Genomic DNA, 19,845 nt, shown 5'->3' with positions numbered 1-19,845 from the left:
AACTTAAACTATTTTCAAACTATTTTAAAACTGTTTCAGTGGATTATTAAAATTTTTACTGAATCAGAATGTGCTTTGCAACTAGCAGTAAGTTTGCTTTCTTAACAGCAATTTGCTTCCACGGTCATGCAAAAGCCACTTTCACTTTATCTTGTTTTAAACTAAGCATTATATGTGAAAATTGTACATAAAAGTTTTGAAATAAATTAATGCAAATTGAGAGTTTCATTGTTAAGCTTCTTCTTGCACCTGTGAAATGCCTTCCCAAAGTTGTATTTATAGATTGAACTGTGCCTCATATCAGATGAAGGAGAGATGTGGATATGTTTGATGCAGTTGTAGATTAATGTATCATTCAATCTGTGTTACTACATGTTAGTCATGGCCATGACTTTTCCTTCAAAATTTCATTTTTTGATACAAGAAATATATTTTAACTTTAGATTTTGTTTGTATCTAGTAGCATTTAGCCTTTAGAGGTTAAGGTTTCTGGGGCCTTCTGCTTCTTTGTTTGTCTGTTTTGTTTTTGTTCTGCTTCTCTCTTTAGCTTTTTCTACGGCTTGCTACATAAAATGTGCTGTAAAAGGCAGGACTTCTGTTACACCTACCAGTTTCTCTTCTGAGTAGGTAGCATTGTAAATTATTAAATACAACTACAGACAGTGTCATGATAACTTTTAACGTGATGGTGAAGTGAGAGCATTGATCTTATGTAATTTGAGTCAGAAAAATATGAACAGGTAAACTATTTGTAACTTCTTACAGCTGAATAGGAACATAAGTAATATTAGTAACAGAAAAAAGGCCATCTGGTCCAGCTTGCTTGAGTTTGTTTGATTGGTTGATTATAATCTCAACCACCTGCTTTTCCACTGAGCTCTACTTCACCAGTCCTATCCTATTCCAGAAACAAATGTATCTGTCTTTTGTACGCCTTTATAAATCTTTCCTTATAAGTTTGGTTATTCAGACCTTATGTGGTCTTATGGTACAGGAGGTCCCAGGTCTCAGAAGAGGCTGAGGCTTCTAGATCCTGGATACTCAAAAACACACAGAAGTAAATGCTCCTGATTTAAGGGTTTGTAGTCTACGTTCAGAAAATGTATATAGATAATTAGAAGAGTGATGTGGTTAAGACTAGGTGGAAATCTATATGGTAATATGATTGCCTTGAGCACTTAAAAATGGAAGTGTTTATTTTACTTTTATGCTGAAAAACAGATATATATATATATATATATATATATATATATACATATATACAATGTTTATAATATCACCAACATCCTATTAAGGCATTTATTATTCTTTTTTTTTTTCTTTCTTTCTTTTTTTTTTTTTTTCTGGGTAGTACTAAGTTTCTTGTAATTTTTCTTGGGAATAAGGAAAGCATTTAGTACTCATAAACTTCAGCTACTTTTGCCAGAACCAGAGGGAAGTAAACATGGAGCAATATTTTCATTTTACAAAATAAGGCACAGAGACATGCACTGTTCTGTCCCTTTTAATTCTCTTTTCATTTTATTGAATATGTTACTTCTCAAAGGCGGTGGTTGAGTAATTAGAAATATTATTTAAATGAGATCAAAGCAACTTAACCATTTAAGTAATAATTTGCTCAGTTTCTTCAAAATAATACATACATGTTTTTCCATTTCTTTATAAGTGCATGTAATCTAATGTACTCATAATGTGTTCTAGCAGCATTTGAAAAACAAAATTTGCTTGTGTTCATGCTTTGTTTTTTAAAATATTATTTATTGGTAGGGGTAAACGATGAGTGTTCTTGTACTATGACCACTAGTCATAGCCTAGATTTTTTTATTACTTGCACCAGGTGCTATAAACTATACCACTTTGATTGCCTGGGTCATGATTCTCTCGTGTTACCTTTTAGCAATTCCTCCAGGGTTTTAGCAAAGGCTCTTAGCCTGGACCGACACAGTTGTGCTGTTTCCCTCTGGCCTCCATTCAGTGGATGCTGTGAGCCTGTTGGCTGAGCAACCAAAATGGAGATTTCATCCGTTGCTGGGGCTTTCCACCCCAGAATAGTAGTTACTTCTGTGATGAATATGGGGTAGTCATTTAACTTACAAGCTTTGAGAGCTCCCATGCTGGATGTAGAGATAATGGGTACTGGCGTGCATATAAAATATCTTATGAAATTATACATAAATACTTGCTGTTTGATATGTCTTAACACACTGTAAAAAAAATTGTATTTACAAGTATGTTTTCTATAAAAAAATCAACACTTTGCAGATAAATAGAGAGAGATTCTCTGTTTCTCTCTCCTCCCCCGCCAACTGTGGGAGGAGTTTGGCTGTAGAGTAGCATGATCTTTTTGGTAGACTAGAGTTACATTTGGCAGAGTCTACTTAAAGAGGCCAGGCAGCAAGCTCTCATTTTGGGTCAGTAATTTTGGCTAGCAACGGATTTTAACCAGAGATCTCCAAGCTGAAAAAAAAAAAAGAAAAAAAAAACCTTCTATTTTTATATTTAAAATAAAATACCCTACACTTGCCAGATAATAATGACACTTTATAAAATAGAGGAGACTATTTTTCTTAGGCAGATCTGTTTCCTATATACAACTTTAGTGGTTGAGGTAAGTCTGCAGTCTTGTGTCTTGCACTTCATAGCTTTAATGCTTATTTTTGTGTTTTTGGAAAGAATAAAGTACAGAAAATGAACACTGCATTGAACTTCCAATCTCAGCTTGTTTTCATAGCTTAGAGGAAATGGGTAAAGGATAAAAATTACTTAATTTACAATGAAATATATTACTATGACACAGTTAATTAGTTAAAAATCATTTCTGTCTCTGCAATCCTCTCCATTCTGTTAGCTCAGCTACAAATTATTTAGCCATTAGATGTACGTCTTAAAAGTCAGAAAATGTAATAACAGCCAGGAGATGTGGCTGCGAAAACCAGTGAGCATGTAGAAGGAGTGCATTTTTATAGGTCAAGTGCTATAGCTGTCCTTCAACAAATCACTCTGAATTAGCAGCAGAGGAGCATGTTTGTATTCCTGTTCCCCCACACCTCCAGATTCAACTGTTAGCTGCTGTTGTTACTAGCCCTCTTAAACTCCTAAGCCTGGGATCTTTGTCTGCAGGGAGTGCTGAAGCAGGTTTGGCCCCACAGTTACCACTACCAAAACTTAAAGGAAACATTGGAATAGGCTGTAAAGAGAAGCTACTTTGACTATGCTTTTATCAGTCTTCATCTAGTAATTAATTATTCTACTTCCTCTTTCCCCAAAATATTTATATAAATAACACCTCTGACTTGTGTTCAAAGAATAAAACAGTATCATTAACAGTGGACAACAAAGTAAAAGGTTTTGTTGAAATGTAATTTATGTCTTTTTGCTGAGCTTGTCTAATTAAACTGTTGTAGCTCCAGGGATTGCTTCAGCATAAAGATGAGCCTGAATTTGTGTAGAATTAATTTAGGTATGTCTTTGTTCTGTGCTGAAGGGACAGAGCAGGGTGCAGTGGGAGAGAAAACCTGAAAGATTACATTGGTGGTGGTGTTAGAGGCACCCTCTAGACAGTCCTAGCTGATGGACCTGGGGCTGGGCTGTACAAGATGGATCCTGGCTTGGATCCATATTAAAGCAAACTAATTTGATCATTTTTCACTTTTAAATTGTGGCTGTGTGCTTTGACAAGTTGCCTTTGGTTTGGTCTCCTTATCTAATCTATCTGTATTTCTTCCACATTCTTCTTGTTCAAATGATAAATGGAAAAGGATGTTAAAGTTTCATCATACTTAATAGTGCCCAGAGCCAGTCTGTTCTATGACAGTTGCAACAATAGGTAGCTGTTTGATGCATGCGGAATATCTATGGTCAGCTATGAAAGGTGAAAATGCACATTTCTTTTTGTATATGTCACATACACTGCAAATAAGCACTAAGTCTATCACTGCTTAGTAAGCTGTTACTCCAAGCGTATATTAGCACATTTGATTTCTGTGAGAAAGAATGTGAGACATTTATAAAACAAGCATATAAATAAATATGATTGGCCTAGATGCCTGAACTTGAGTTTGAAGTGTTAACAGTCATTTGTTTCAAACTGCATAATATATAATGAACCTGTTTCAAGATCTGGTAAAGCTAATGGACATTTTTAAACTGAATTCAGTAAGTTTTGGATCAGATCCATATAGAACACATGTGCATTTCCTAAAATGTCTGTCTGGGTTTTCCTGTAGTTTGTAAATTCAGAAGCTGGTGGGAGCGAAGTTGTGCATACACTTTTTCTTTTCTTTTTTTTTATTACATATTTTTTTTTTTCCCCTAGAATATTTTAAATGTTGACTTAAGGGGTGTGGTGTATCCTGCATGTCCCCCAGGTTTCCCTGATATTCTCAGTAAATTTTAATGGATTCTTTTGTAAGTCTAATCTGCATGTGCAAGTATCTGTCATTCTGGAACTTAGTTAATAAATCAATTAAAACCCTGCAGGAGAATACTCTGTAGAACTAATTCCACTTTTACACTAGAATAACTGCACTGCGTTATCAGTGTTAAGACTTACTCTTTCTGGCTTTGGAAAAATGAAGAGCCAAATAAATGAATGCAGGAATGCAGCCTGAAAAGTAGAACAAAGTAGAGGTTGAATGAAGTGCCCATGTATATTTCTTTTTCAAAAGTCTGTTTTTGTTTGGAAGTTGGAGGACTTTAATTTTTTCCTGTTCATTTTTGTTTTCTTTTATTTCTGTCTATCTTTCTTTACTTTTTTATATTTCCCTAGCATTTTTTTAATGTATTGTTCTGAGGGGCAAAAAGTAAAGATAAAAAAAGTAAAGAAAAAGTAAAGTAATGTGGCTAAATTAATATGTTATTGTTTTCTTCCTTATATCCTGTAGCTTTATTTTTCTGTAGCGTATGTAAGTTTAGAGTTTTGAACATTGTGGGAAAAGGTTTCACTGGCATCTATTCTTGCCATTAAAGTGCTTCCCATCTGAATATTGCCTGCCAAAGTATGTGGTATCCTGTGGAGCAAGAGGATGAGGACATAGATTGCAATGAAGCTGAACAGTTTGCACTTCCTAACAGTGACACCAGACATCAATCTTGTATAGAGACAGCCCAGAATGCAGGAGAATAAGAACTCTCTCTCTCTCTCTCTCTCTCTCTCTCTCTCTCTCTCTCTTTCTTTCTCCCCCCGCTCTCTCTCTCTCTCAAAAAAACAAAACAAAAGCCTACAAAAAAAAAAACCAAAACACCCAAAAAGGATTATCCTCGATTTTCTTTCCCCATTTAATTCCAGTATTTTCCTTCTAAGACCCTCAAAAATGAATATATATACAAATTGCATAAGCTGACATTTCAGTGGCAAAGGGGCTTTCAGAAAAAATATTATAAATATACATAAGAAATTTGAGAACTATGTATCTATAGGCTCTCTGAAATAATTTTTTTAAGAATTAACTTAGTTTCAGTTCTTTTTATCGTCGAGCTAAGGAGTAAAGTGCTGATTTGGTCACAGCTAATGTGTTTCACACATTTCTACCACAGTTTGACATAAGTATTCAGCAACACCAAGTTATATTATACAGGCTGGCAAATACTCAGAACTAAGGATTGCCAGTGCTGCAATCAGCCATATTTGGAAAAGCTTGACTCAAGTTTGCAGCTTGTATGAATTGACGTAGCTTAATAAAAGTCATTTTGCACCAGCTGCTGAGGATCTTCTCCTTTAAAAGGAATTTGTTGCAGGTTTTAATTTTAATATATAAATCTAGTTCAATAGAATGATTTGTGATGGGGTGATTAATGAACTATATGCTCCTCTTTGTAGTAAAAAATAAAAATAAAAAAGGTGTGGAAAGAGCTAAGTGCTGCAAAAACTTGATACAGCAATGAGGTGTGAGAGTTCATATATATCATGTCATTCAATCAGGAGGTTGTGAGAGTCAGGTGGGCAAACATCACTGTAACTACTGAAGGAAGGGTAACCAAAGGACTTGGCTGAATAGTGTATGCATGCTGGGAAATGTGACATGGCTTGGGACTGGGTTCACAAACTGGATTTTTAGGCTATGACGTAGTTATCTTTTAAGGTACCATGACACTGATTATTTATTTGTTTATTTATTTGGTAATAATCAGCGCTGTTTTCAGACTATTAAATGTAAAGAATCTATCATGAAAGCCAGGGCAGACAGAAAATAGCCTCACTTCTTACAGCCATGAAAGAGACAAGCAATTGTCTAACAGTTGCTGCTGTCATGATTCCACAAAGTACAAAGATACAGCTTTTTGCAACATAGATCACTCAGAACTCAGATGAACAAAACTGACCAGCCACAAAGCTGATCCAAGCAACTAGAGAGCTGGCTCTAGGAATGTATGAGAAACAGGTCATACAGGTCATACTCAGGCAAGCTGGTATAATAGAATTTCTGTGAGATGCAGCAGGACTAAAAAAATTATGAATAAGTCAATGAAGTGAATGAAGTCCTGTGGATTAGGACTGATCTGCTGTAATGATGTTAGACTTGTATTTGTATTGATATAACTATGTTGCAGAAAGTGTGATTCATGCATTTTAGCTTCTAAGGGAACTACTCTTACAAGAAAAAAGAGGAAGTCTCAGGGAGCGCTGAGTCGTTTTCTTGATGTCTTTCCATCCTATGCGTATGAAATAAAATAGGACATTTATTTGTTGTGTGGGACATTGTTTTTGACCTGGCTAAGCTCTGCTTTTTTGACCATGTTATATCTTAAATACTTTACAGATTCAGAAGTGTATGGGAGGATAGTTTAGTCCTCTCAGATTTTTGCTATGAGGGGATATGATTTTCTGGGCAGCATATGTAATACTTTGGCTTGTCCTGGGTCTTCCCACGTTTCCCTAGACCATTCTGCATCTTAAGTTTTGCAGATCTTATTGTAGATTTTCGTGTGGGAGCAGTTTTGTGTTTTCAACTGGTATGGCAGCAGATCAAACAGGAGATTTTGGCATGTGGACAGATTCTGGAGGCAGGTTTTGTAGAAGGTCGCTTCAGTTTTTGGCTTGTAAGGCATGGGAGCATATACCATGTATTACTTGATTATAAGTTAGCCCACTCAGTAAATAGTTTGCTGACCGCATAGAGTAATTCAAGAAGAGAGCTGAAAAACAGATAATACTAAACAAAGCACAGAAAAAACACATCTTGCATCATGGAAGGTTCAGTGTCTAGTGAGATTTCCTAGCAAAATTGCTGGATTACAATTAAATATACTTCAGAATTTCATATTGTAGCGTTATTTTCCATTTGAGACTGCTTGTGTGACATGAAGCATTGTCTATGCTGTAACTACCTGAATACTGCAACACTTCATTGCAAAACGACCAAAGAGGAATAGATTGAGTCTTGTAAGGGAGCTTCCGCCTTGTTCTGCTTAACCTCCTGAAACAGATTCTGAGAACAAAGACTAAATTAGTCTGGTTCCCCTAGCCAGCAATGGAACTTCTATTTTCTAATTGCTGATAATTGATCTCATCAGATATATATGCATAGGTAGGTGTTTTCTAATAAAAATGCACAGAAGAGGAAAGTTCAAAATTTTTGAAGCAATGCAATAAACCATGTCTAATTCATGACTCAGTCACAGTTCTACTTATAGTTAGTCTTTTGATTCTTAGGTGTGACTGTCCCAGGAATACAAACTATTACTAACACTCACTGTAGTCAAGATCACAAAGTCTTATTAAAAAAAAAACAACAAAAAGATATATACATTTCCCTGTATGTAGGTTTCTTAGTTTGTGGTATGTGATAGAGTCTTCCAGATATGTCCTTGAAATCTAATCTTGTTCTCATACAGCCCTCTGCTTACATTAATGTAGCTGAGGGAAGAATTTGTTCCTATTAAATTCACAATATGAAGGAAGCAGAGGCTTTTAGCATACAGCATATCTTACAAAACTTATTGAACATTTAAATGAAAAGCATAAAGCAAAGTTGGGTCAGAAGAGTAAGGAAAGAGGCACCACACCACAAAAGACTTAATAAGGGCAGGTATGTACTTCTGACAGAGAGATGATGATTAATCTGTGTAGGAAGATTTCTTTTTTCATGGTTTAGTGGTCATGGTGGTAATAGGTCAACAATTGGACTAGATGTACTTAGTGGTCTTTTCCAGCCTTTATGTTTCTATGTGCGATATAATGGATTCTGAGGTGACTTCTTAAAGGCATCCACATTGTTCCAAGACACAGTTATTTTTATCCAAATTTTATTTAAAAAAACAGTAATTCTCCCTCCCAGCAATAAATCTATGAATTTCTGTCTCAGTGATTGTTTCATCCAATATAGAATTCAGGTGGTAAGGATAACCTTTGATAAGAGCTCTGCATGAGAATAGATCTGTTCAAACATTTCAGAAGCATGAAAAGAAGCATTCAGAAGCAAATCAATTAGAGTGGAGGGGGAAGGTCATGAGTAATCAAACAGTTGTGGTTTTGTAAATAAGTGGAGCTTCTCTTCTACTAATGCTGACAGGAGAAATATAGACTTATGACATGATTACTATTTATGTGCCGTGCTGGGGTCAGGAGGGACCACACTGTTGGTGAGAATTTCTTGCCACGTGTCTGGCATTGTGAAGTTCATTGTAGTCTGGTAATCAGTAGCAGCAGGACCTATCTTCTAAGTAAATAACTAGTTCAATTAATTACTATATAACGAATGTATCTAATTTGTAAAATGACGTGTAGTCATACTGAAGGTTTTGTTTATGTTCTGACAACAAGATAATAAACTTTCACCTGTTCTCTTAGCTACAGTCAGTGTTGATTGAAAGAGAACAAAAACTTTACATTACTCAGTATATGATATGGACATATTTCTAAATCACCTTGTGTTGTTGGTTTGTTGTTGTTCTTTTTTTTTTTTTTTTTAGTTTTTCTTATATTCAGAAATCCAAGTGCAGTAAAAGAAATGTGAAAAGAAATTGCCCCTTTTTAATTAAAAGATCTATCTTAACTTTTAAACTAGATAAAGATCCGTCAAATCTTTATCATTTAATTGGTCTTGAGCAGTGTGAAAAATTGTTGGTTTAAATCATGCAACTTCTTGAAATTACCACCGGTTATTTGGGCAAATATATTTTCTCCAGTACTTAATCAAAATGTGATGGGATGTGGAAATCACTGAAACAAACAAAAAAGACTCATTTTGAAGTTCCCATGTCCTATGTTCATAAAGGGAAATTATATGTGTATAGTGACCAGTTTTTACCACCGCAAGGGAATACTTACTTCAACAGTGAAATATGGCCCTGTTGTTGGATCTATCTTTTGGCCTCCAAAAGAGATTTGATTAACTGAGGGGGAAGGAACGTATCTGAAGTAGAAAAAAATTAAAGCTAATTGGAGACATTTATGCCACACTGATATCATTGTTCTGGTATGTAAAACTGAATGTTTATATTTTGATTAAGAAGAGGAGGTAGAGCAGAAGGGAATGAGGGAAAACATAATATATTCTTTTTGGCTTTTCCAAAAGAAAGAAAGATCAAAGTAGGAAAGAAATTTAGTGATCTTTTTCTGCATATTGAAAACCTATGTCTAATCAAAGAGAAAGATGTTATTTCCATTTTATGTAGTTGTGACAGAACTTATACAACTTAAAACCTAGCAGAGTAAGGGCCTCCTTTGCCACTGTGAATTTCCTTGTCTTCCTTTTAATGAGTGAAGATCAGATGCCTTATTTGGACATAGGAAGATGAGAACAACATCTTGCTACTGAAGTTAATTTATGGTTTAATATGTTACTTTTATCATTGTACAAGGTCAATGAATATTTTCACGTCACTTAGTATAAATCCTGAAATATTCAGCATGTAATTCCATGAGAGAATGAATGGTGCCATTTAGATCAGTGAGGAAGGAAAGGAAATTGGTGCTATGTGTTTTGGATGATGGATGGGTTATCATCTAGTCTTCAGTTTTCTCTTTAGCTTGTCAAGTCTACATGAAGTTATCTCAGACTTAGACTTGCAACTGCTAAACTAATTGGGCTAAGAGCAGAGGAGAATTTTTTTTAATTTTTTTTATTTTTTACCATTAGTCCAATATTATTACTTTTATTGATAAAAGAAAGAAAAGCAGAGACTGAGGGAACTGAATCAGAGAGAAAGAGGCTTTGGAAAAACCTAAATGTAGCTTTGCAGCACTGATGAAGCATTGGCTATCAAGACACTGGAGCCAGGTTCTGTGTAGAAGTGCATGATCAGAGGACAGAGTTGGTGGATATAAAAAGGTTCTGGTTGGATATAAGGAAATACTTTTCCACCATGAGGACATTCAGGCCTCATGGAATGGGTTATGGAGAGTTTCTGTTTTAGGAAGTTTCCAAGGCTTAACTGACCCTCAGAAACTTGGTGGTTTTTTCTGGTGAGAGCAGATTAGACTAGACATCTAATCTTTTCCAACCTGAATTATCCTGTGCTTCTATGACGTTCACTCTTCCCAATCAAAAAGAGTGATTTTGTGCATATGTGTATTTCAGTTATGTAATTTTTATATTTTCTGTAACAGTGGCTTAGAATACATCATCAAAAATATCTTTAGAGCATTAGGTGGCAGTTCTTCTGCCTATTTCTTTTCCCTGTGGTTTCATTGGTGACCGTTAACTGGTGAGATCTACAAAACATGATCATACTTCCTCTTTTCTTTAAAAATACACCCCCCCCACACACACACACACGCACAATCCGATAAGAACTGTCTCTCTCTCTTATTTTTGCCCATTACATAATAATAAATATTAGAAAGTACATGGGAGATGGTCTTTATTAATTTCATTCTTATTCATTTTTCACTTTGCATATGAATAAAAAAATGAAACCACAGCCCATTTGTTAGGGGTCTACCCTTTATGTAGACACATACTTCCCTGATTTGGGTAGTTAATGAGCAATCAGCTGCATTCTTTAATGAGTGCTTGATCTGTTTCTTCAATGAGTTCTTGATCTGTTGGGCTGTTTCTTACATTTGTGAGATGTCTTTTACCTGTAATTACGGTAATATTTAATATTTTTAGTGTGCTGTTGGTTGAATGAGTTTTGGAGTGATCCATTTTATACTTATTCATGAAATTATTCTTCTCTTTCAAAAAGAAGTAATGGATAGTCAGTTTCTTCACATTAATGCTGGGGACAGAAATTATTTCTGATCAAGGAATTTAACATAGACGGTGATGTTAATGTCAGCAAGAAGAGAATTTAGGAGGAAGATTTAATTCACTTAACTGTAGCAGAAAAAGTCTGAGACAGCTTTAGTGGTTAAATTACTTTTGACATAAATTTTTGTTTATGTCCCTAATATTCCTGTGGTATATTTTTGAGTGATAGATCGTTTAGGCTGACTTGCAGATCTGAAAGATTAACATTTTACCAATATTCAGTTACCTTGTTACTGTTGTTAGTGTAAGAGGCAGTTTAACTGAAAAATGAATATTAATAAAATGTCTTTTTAGTAATTCTTTTTGAAAGCCATTTGACCTTAACTAGAGTGAAAGTGGACTGTAAAAATCATCATAGATTCTCTTCCTTGAACTTTTCACAATGCAGAAAAATGACTGAGGGAAAGAAGCAAGATCCAGTTACTGTACCCTGTTTGTACAGCTGTACTTCATTGAGCGGAGGCTTGTGTTACACACAGTTTGTGATAGGAAGTAAATGCTTTTAAAACAACTAAGGAGACAGGTCTTTAACCTCCACCTTTTCAGATGCTTTTTTCACTCATTTAGCTTCTGTTGAGGTCTTGGGAAACATTTTAAATACAAATTATTATTGAGTACTGAAGCTCACCTGAATAATTCATCTCCTAGTGAGCTCATTAGGCTGGAGTAAATCAAGATGTTTTGTTAGTGTTATTTTTTTTTTTTGAGAGAGAGAGATCACTAATTCTTGACACAGTGAACGTTTGCTGCTTCAGGAAGAAATGCTTTAAAGAATTAATAATTCTCAGGTTGAATGTTAAGTTAGTTTTATGATAACTGAACCTACAGTTTCCATTCAGCAATGGTAAGGATTTTCTTAGAAAATATGCAGAAATGGTGTTGTTATGCAGTCTGCCAAAAATCCATCAAAATTCATTATATTTTAAAATCTCATCATCTAACATACAAATCTGTTACTTCCTGTTTCAAGACTGTCAAGTCCATTGAAATGTTTCAGGCACCTTAAGATTAATCTTTTCACATTGCAAACATTTTAATCAACAGGCCTGAACTACTGAGTGGAAGCTTGACGCTAGATAATTTCAAACCTTGAAATACACATTATAAGATCATTCTGTGAGTGGTGTTATAATATCTGCAAATGGCACTTCTCTGATTGTTTGGGTGAAACAATTCAGTGGTGAAGGTACCACGCAGCTGATGGACAGCTAGTTAACTTGTAATTTCTGTAATCTGCTGAGGCTTTGAGTATGCTTCATCCCTTGGGATGTATGTGACCTTGAATTAGTTTTTGTGCTAAATAGGCATTATTTGATCTACATTAGCCACCCACTTTCTCATTTTGTTGTGATTAAGGTCTTCCTCTTTCTTTGTGTCTTTATATCTGATGGCCGTGAGTTTTTTTTCTGGCTTTCTTTTCTGTTTGATAACCTCTCACTTAAGACTGTTTAGATTAAAAAAAAAAAAAAAAAAAAAAAAAAAAAGTAAATATTCATTGTGAAGAGAGCATCCAAATTTGCACTATATGAGAAAATGTTTTGAAATACAAATAGGATTTTGAAATGTTTTTCTTCACTGTAGTACAACAGAGGTGTCACACTTTCAGGAAAAAAAAGCCACCTGACCCTGTTTTTGCCCTTATTCCAGCAACTTTTCTTAACTGTAACACAAGAGAATTTTCACTGTCTTTTGACTGATTCCAGAATTTCCAACACTTTCCAGCAAGAAGCCATTTGTTTTTCCATTTGTGTAAAAAGAGTGGGCAGGCAATGGTGTTTTGTGGTCTGTGGTACAAGTGGATTTACGTGCTCCAGAAGAGCATAACAGCAGATGTTGGTTAAGTTGTTTAAATACGAAGCATAGGATTAGTGGAACATTCTGTGTTTCCTTCTAGTGTTGAATTATAACTTCAGTAAACAATAAAAGCTTTAAGACATAGTCAGTCCTTGTCCCTGTTAACCCCATGGAGCTCCTAACGAATCTCATGTTATCAGGAGACTTAGCTCAGGCTTTCTGAATGTTAAGCTCTCTTCTCATATCTCTTTCTGCCCCTCCTGTGATGACTTTTGTTCCTGCTGTAGTCTCACTTTCATCGACACAAAAGTTACACTGACTTGTATCTGCTTATTGACATTTAACCCATCCTACTGAAGCTCTCTCTGAACAATAGTTTTTATTACCTGGTATGCTATATTACACGATGATAGCAAAGTGTAAATTGGAAGATTAGTTGTATTTAGCTGAAGAAAAAAAGGCCATAGGAAACAAGTATTACTTTATTCACTCGTACATACATCATTAGAAATTATTTATTTTGCAGAGGTTAATATACTGTGGGCAGCGCACCAGGTACATCATAGTTCTGAAGATTACAACTTGTTCACAGCCCTGAGACAATCCTTTCTGCAGAGATATACCTCCTGGGTAAGTTGCACAGGATTTGACAAACAATATCACCATGATTTAGTAGAAGTGAAAATACAATGTTTATTTCCTTTTGAAGGAGAAGATTAATTATTTTAAATATTTGGCTCTGAAAAACAGAGGAGATGAAACGGAAGAATCTGAAAGTCGTAAGCTTTAAAAGTACATTCATCAATGCTTTTAGAGCAAACCTGAAAAGAGATAGAATAGTTAAGAAGACTAGTTCTTTTTAATATATTCATAATTTCACAAGTAAAGAGGATAGTTTTTTATTTAGTTATTCAAGCATAAGTACAGGAAAAGTTCAGAGTATAATATAACTACTCTAAAATTTCTCTGTGTAGCTGAATGGAGCAGAGAAAGAAATAAGTAAAGATTACTTTATTACATGCAAACAGATTTATTTGTCTTCACTAGTGACATATGTGTCAGCACTCAAAGTCAAAGAAGTATGCCACCACTTTTACCTAGTTTTGTTTCAGATAAAATTTAAATAGTGAGTTGTGTACACATCAAAATAGAAAATAAGACAGTTACTCACAGATTTATAAACATATATTTTCAGATACTTTCATAAATTCGTTGAAAATACTATCCCATTTTTAGTTTTGGGCTCAGGGTAATTGCCACTTTTCATCAGTTGCTTTCTTATATTCTCTTTTTAATGCTTTTTTTTTTAACTTAGATTTTTTGTTTCTTTCTTTTTTTAAGATTATAATTTGAGAATTTGAACTATCTGCATTAGATATTAAAGTAATGTTAAATATATATTATGAAGTATATAGAATGTATAAAAGTTGTGCTCCAGTGAGGTGTAATACAGGTGGGTGGAAGAAACTCACAGGCCTCTGGCAATTTCTGTGATTAGCCTATGAGCAACTGGATTTATCTCACATAACTGAACATGGGTTTAGCCTGTTCATAATTTTTTCATGAGCATAATATGAGGTTAGTAGGTTCAAAAAAAAAAAAAAAAAAAAAAAGAGGTAAAGAGGTTCTTTAGGAACCTGAGAAAGGGATACTATTTCTGAGTTTTGTCTTAAACTCTTTTCTATAAATTCATGTTAACTTTATTCATAAAATAGTCATCTGATGTTAGCAGCAATGCCTCAACTTTAAATGGCCATAATGAACAATAGTGGAAATATCTCTGTCATTGCTCTGCTTCCTATATAAATACGGCCATGTTAAAGATTTAACCTTTGAACATATACCCATTGGGACCATATGTTCAAATGCTTAACAAAAACAATAATTCAAAAGAGACAAAAAGCCTGTGTGTATACAGATGGGTGTGTGTATGAGCACTTTGTCTGCTTGCTTGATTCTGAGGATGATGCCTTTGAGAGCACAAAATATTCAGGGAGGCCAAGATGTCTGGTTTTCTTAGGTTCTGGAGACCATCCTCAGGACCACACTGGTATCACTTGGCAAATAACGTGCTCATTTAACATTGATTTGCTTTGAAAAAAGGGAAAATAGTGTAGAAATCCACTTCTACCAAATATTTGATATTAACCAAAGCATTCTGTTGATGTAAATATGAGGATTTTCCTCTCTCCAGAATTTTTGGGAAGTGTCTGGTTTTCTTTCTCCAAAGCCTTAATGTGCATGAACACAATTCCTGCTAATTCTTGCACTTGTGTTATTTTTGGACTGCCAGACTTTCCCAGAACCTCATGGATGAATCTGCTTGGAAGCTGAAACTCAGTGAAATCTTTAGTTAATCTTTAAGAGTAGTCTGATGTCACTGAAACTGTACTGTTGAATGCAGTTTCCATCCAGTTCTGTGGGTGCTGTGAGAAAGTCATGGTGGATGTTGTGGGATTGTGAGACTTTTCTGTTGCCAGATCTGTATGTGTTTTAAGTTAAACATTGTAAGATAAATAAATCAGCATAACAATCTGTGTGGGTTGTGCTTGGGCTGATTGAAAAGATGTGAAATGAAAGAAAAGAGAAAAACATGTTTTAAGTACAATCACTGGCATGAGCTGTACTGACCTTGAAATTGAATGTCTGTCACTTCAAATCACTTGCACACAAAGCAGTTCCATTTGTCCAGTGGAGAGGCTGTGGAGAAGCAGACCTACTGTTAGACTGAGAAGTGGTTTTGAAGCCTATTTGGAGTGAAAAGATGGAAAGAGTGTGTATTAATTTTTAAGAAGACATCAGCAAGCTGATGTTGTATACAGTTTTTTGCAACTCATGAAATGCTTAGTTAAAGTGCAGTTGTGAAAGGAGGATGCATGAAAAGATGTGGCTTAGTTCCTTGAGTACCAGTACTTAACTGTCATCCAAGGGTAGGACTTTAGTTTGAAATTTATATAAAGCTATCTAATCAACTTAGATCTAAAGGTTTGAATTACACCTGATGCTTTAAAAGTAGTGGAAATGCCTGTATATAATTTTAGAAAGGAAACAGGTAACTCTTTGTTCCGGCACAGAATCTTTATTTCCCAATGAATCCTCACAAAAGTATATCTCATGTGAACTAGCTAGCTAGCTGGGAGTAATTTTCTTGCAGAGCATCAGAGCATTGCTGTGCACCATAGTCCCTTTGCTTTTTGCTGAGAAGATTAGCAGCTAACCCCAGTGACAGGGCCTAGAGAGAGATGGACTCAGTGCTGGTCCTGTTCAGGAAACTCTGCCCTTCTGCTAAACTTCATAATATTCACATCTTTCCATTTCTTTGTGGAAGCATTTATAAGCTTTTACTTAGTAGAGACAGAAAGATAGAGAATGCCCAATTCAGAGAGCATTCAGCAATGTGGTGGACATACACTGTTCCAGAAACGCCAGTTCCTTAGTTGTTGACACACAGCTGCGATGCATGAATTCCTCTCTGCTTCCTCAATGGGTGCATTTCCCAGGTTATCACTTACTGTGGCTCTCTCTCAATTTCTGTTGCTGAATTCACACGTGGAAAAAGATTTGAGTGTGACATTTTTCTGCAGTTTTGACCAGAAATTCCATCTCTGAGCCAGGAAAGCTTTTCTTCTGCAGATTAGTGAAAGCTGGTAAGTTCCCAGGAAATGTTTTGATTTGGTAAATTGGTGTTTCCAGTCAAAAATTTCTTTTCTTTCTGATGTTGATCTTGTTGCAGTACAACCACAAATGGGGGACTTTTTTTTTTATATAAGAGGATTTTATCTCTTTGTATGGTTTCAGCTTTCAGAAATGATCTTTCAAATCCTGTCTCTATAAAATAAAGCTTGCATTGAAAGAAACATGAGGCAGCTAGAAAAGCATTCTCAATTTTACGTATTTATATGATATTTTCTTCATCTCGCTATTTAGTAGGAAAATCCCAGTACTCATTCTGAGAAGTAGGTTACAAAATAAATGTGAAGATGATCCTTCCTTCCCCTCTGAGTTACCTGTAAATACCACCAAATTGCATTCTGCAACTTTTAGGGGAAAAGCATATTATCTTTAACTCTGCTTTAAATCCTGCAATCACTTCCATGAATAATCTGAAAACCATCTGTTTTTTTCTTTTTTTCAACCAACTTCCTCTCTGTTCTTTTTTTTTTTTTTTTTTTTTTTTTTAAATTTCCTGCTCTTATCATGCCATTAGACAGGTATAATCAATAATAAGAGAAAATTGCAGTAACTTTACTGGCCATGTGTCCTAGTCCTTCCTTGACTTCACTGTAAGATTTTGAGAAAAAACATGCCAGCCTTCTGGCTGTCATGAGACAAATATCTCCCAGTCTCTTTTCCTGGAGCTTACTGCACTTTTAGTAATTGAATACTAAGGGTGTCCAGGTTGCTGGTAGTCTGATCTGCTCTAAATATTTGACTCTAAAAAATGTCTCATAACCATCTCAAAATTTCATACTTAAATGCTGCACCTCCATGATGACATTTACTAGCTCCCACCTTCAGTAAGAGTAGCTGTGAATTTGTGTGAATTTACTGAGATTGCATGATTATTAGGAATTAAATGTGTAAAATTCAACTTCGCAATATATTTTTCTCTTCTTTGGTTTCAGAAATGTTGCACAAACACTTTGGTCTTCAAGTACTGATTAAAGCTAGATAATTGATGTTCTCTAAGTTCCACAAGCTCAGTGCAGTCCTTCTACTATCTTTGGATTCTTTTACATCTTGAAAAATAACTTCCATGGCACTTAAACAGGAAAAATGTATATATAGTTTGTAGGGCAGCTGTGATCCATGTAGTCTTTGAATGTAGTTTTTGAAATCACAGCTGTCACAGCCGTAGAAGGTAATGCTGAAGCTCCTGTGATTTTGTGGTTTCTTTCCAGTGTTGAAGACCGCAGACCAAGCTGGAGTTATCCATTGGCTTCTAACGTTGACAAATCACTGTGGTGACTTTTGTGTCAGTCACATCACGGGGTTGGAAGTGCATTTGTTTCACACCCCCAGCTTGATGTCTTACCTACTGGATAGAACTCTTGACAAAAACAGGAGGAATATCATCATTAAATACTATGCATTGTTTTTCTGCAGACCTATGCTTAAGCAATCTGCTGCTCAGGAGGCCTATCAGGGCTACCAAATTGCTTCTCTGATATTTAAAGACTTTATTTTGTGAGAAGTAGAAAAGGAATTTGAATCTGTTTAGGGAAGAATTAACTTCTTAATTCAGTTGGTGTCATGCAAAGTCAGGTAAAAGGAGGAAGAAAAAAAGGTAATTTTTACATGTCAATGTATGGAAGTCTTACCCTATTGCTCAGCCAGCAGAGTGGTTGATTGATTGTACTGAGACTTTTCTCTGTTTTCTTTTTTCTAAGGAGATAGTTTGCTGAAACTACTTCTGTGCTAGCCCATTTTTGTAATCCAGCAGTATGTCCTGGTTTCAAGGGATATGCTGTGAGCAAGTTAGAGTTAAAATTTGTAATCAGTTTTGAAAGTGGAGTAAACTCTGCCTTACCCTTTTGGTGCTCGCATAGGGGATGTCTACAGTGCTATAAATTCACACCTTGCTTACTCTGTGATAATTCTCCCCTAAAAGTAAAGCCTTCGTGTCGAGGATATGTTGCTGTCTACTCCATGCATTTCAGGGAATAAATGTATCATCTCAGGATTTCTGAATTCTTTACTTGATTTTACTTCTTGCTCACTTTATTACTTTTGACAAATGACTTTCACAGCAATTTATATCTCACTTGTTATTCCTTGTCTAGTAGCAATATAATAATCAGTATCTATTCTACCTAATGTCTACATTACAGAGGCATGTTAAGATGGAAGTATCTTGTGCAATGCTTTGAGCTCCTGAGGTAGTACTTCATTGTATCATCACAATTTTAGATTGATAAGTGTATTATTTCTTTTCATTTTCCAGATGTTCAACTTACCCATGGCTCTTTTCATTCCACCATCAGTGTTTGCTGTTCATCTGCAATTTAATCTACTTTACCAGTTTTGGATACATACAGAGGTAAACCCCTTTTTTTTTAAGACATGCCTGAACAGTTAGCCTGGAGCAGTGTCCTGGAAATCCACTAGCAGCTGATTTATTGTGTAAGAAAAATCTTTGTCTGACTTCTTTAAGGAGAAACATCTGTTCATTTTTATTCCTTTTTCTGAATATATATTGCTAAGTTTATAAGAAGCAATGAGGCCAGTTGGTCCCAATTAGATTAAAAAAAAAAAAAAAAAAGAAAAGTAACTGGAGGGAATCAAAATTTTTTTGAATTTTAATACTATATTTTCCTATTTTGCAGCTTATTAAAAAATTTCTGGCAGATAACTTCATCTGATTTCATTTGTAAGATAAATATTATAGGGAAAAATGTATTAAAAAAAATAGTACTTTGGATTGTTTGGAGTTGCAGTTGAAATCAGATATTATTTCCATCTTATGTATGTAGTTCTCAGATGAAAAGATTTTGTTTCCTCTTAGCTATTTGTTTATGACTGTACTATTTATTTATTTTGTGAGTGCATTTGCAAAATCTATTTTACGTACACGTAAAATTAATAACCCATGGCAATTATTAAGTAGTTTCCCACATTTCTCAAGTCATTGAACAGCCTTCTGCCTTCTCCCGCATGCTACTTTTGCATGTTATGTCAGTAGCATGAATGTCAGTAGCCTCTACTAGGCTGCAAGCTAATTACCTCTGCTCTACTTTCACTCCTTTGATTACTCTGATGATTTAAATGCCTTTTTTCCTCCATTATGCCATCTATAGGACAGTTCACTTGCAAAACAATTTTATTCCATTTGCTCTTCTAGGTGATCATGTTGGTT

At 35.1% G+C, this 19,845-nt stretch overlaps 1 protein-coding gene across 5 annotated transcripts in view; it reads left to right on the top strand.

The window, feature by feature from the left end:
* Nucleotides 1-19,845, top strand: part of AGMO (alkylglycerol monooxygenase) — a 183,791-nt gene that overhangs the window by 60,423 nt on the left and 103,523 nt on the right. For all 5 annotated transcript variants that reach the window (XM_048951394.1, XM_048951397.1, XM_048951393.1 and 2 more), the window contains exons 4-5: nt 13,516-13,619; nt 18,934-19,029. In XM_048951394.1, the coding sequence (XP_048807351.1) occupies nt 13,516-13,619; nt 18,934-19,029 (200 nt within the window). The remainder of the gene's footprint in view (nt 1-13,515; nt 13,620-18,933; nt 19,030-19,845) is intronic.

Source organism: Lagopus muta, chromosome 7 (genome assembly GCF_023343835.1).
Source record: "Lagopus muta isolate bLagMut1 chromosome 7, bLagMut1 primary, whole genome shotgun sequence".
NCBI classification, from domain to species: domain Eukaryota; kingdom Metazoa; phylum Chordata; class Aves; order Galliformes; family Phasianidae; genus Lagopus; species Lagopus muta.
This window is presented reverse-complemented; position numbering and strand designations above follow the sequence as displayed.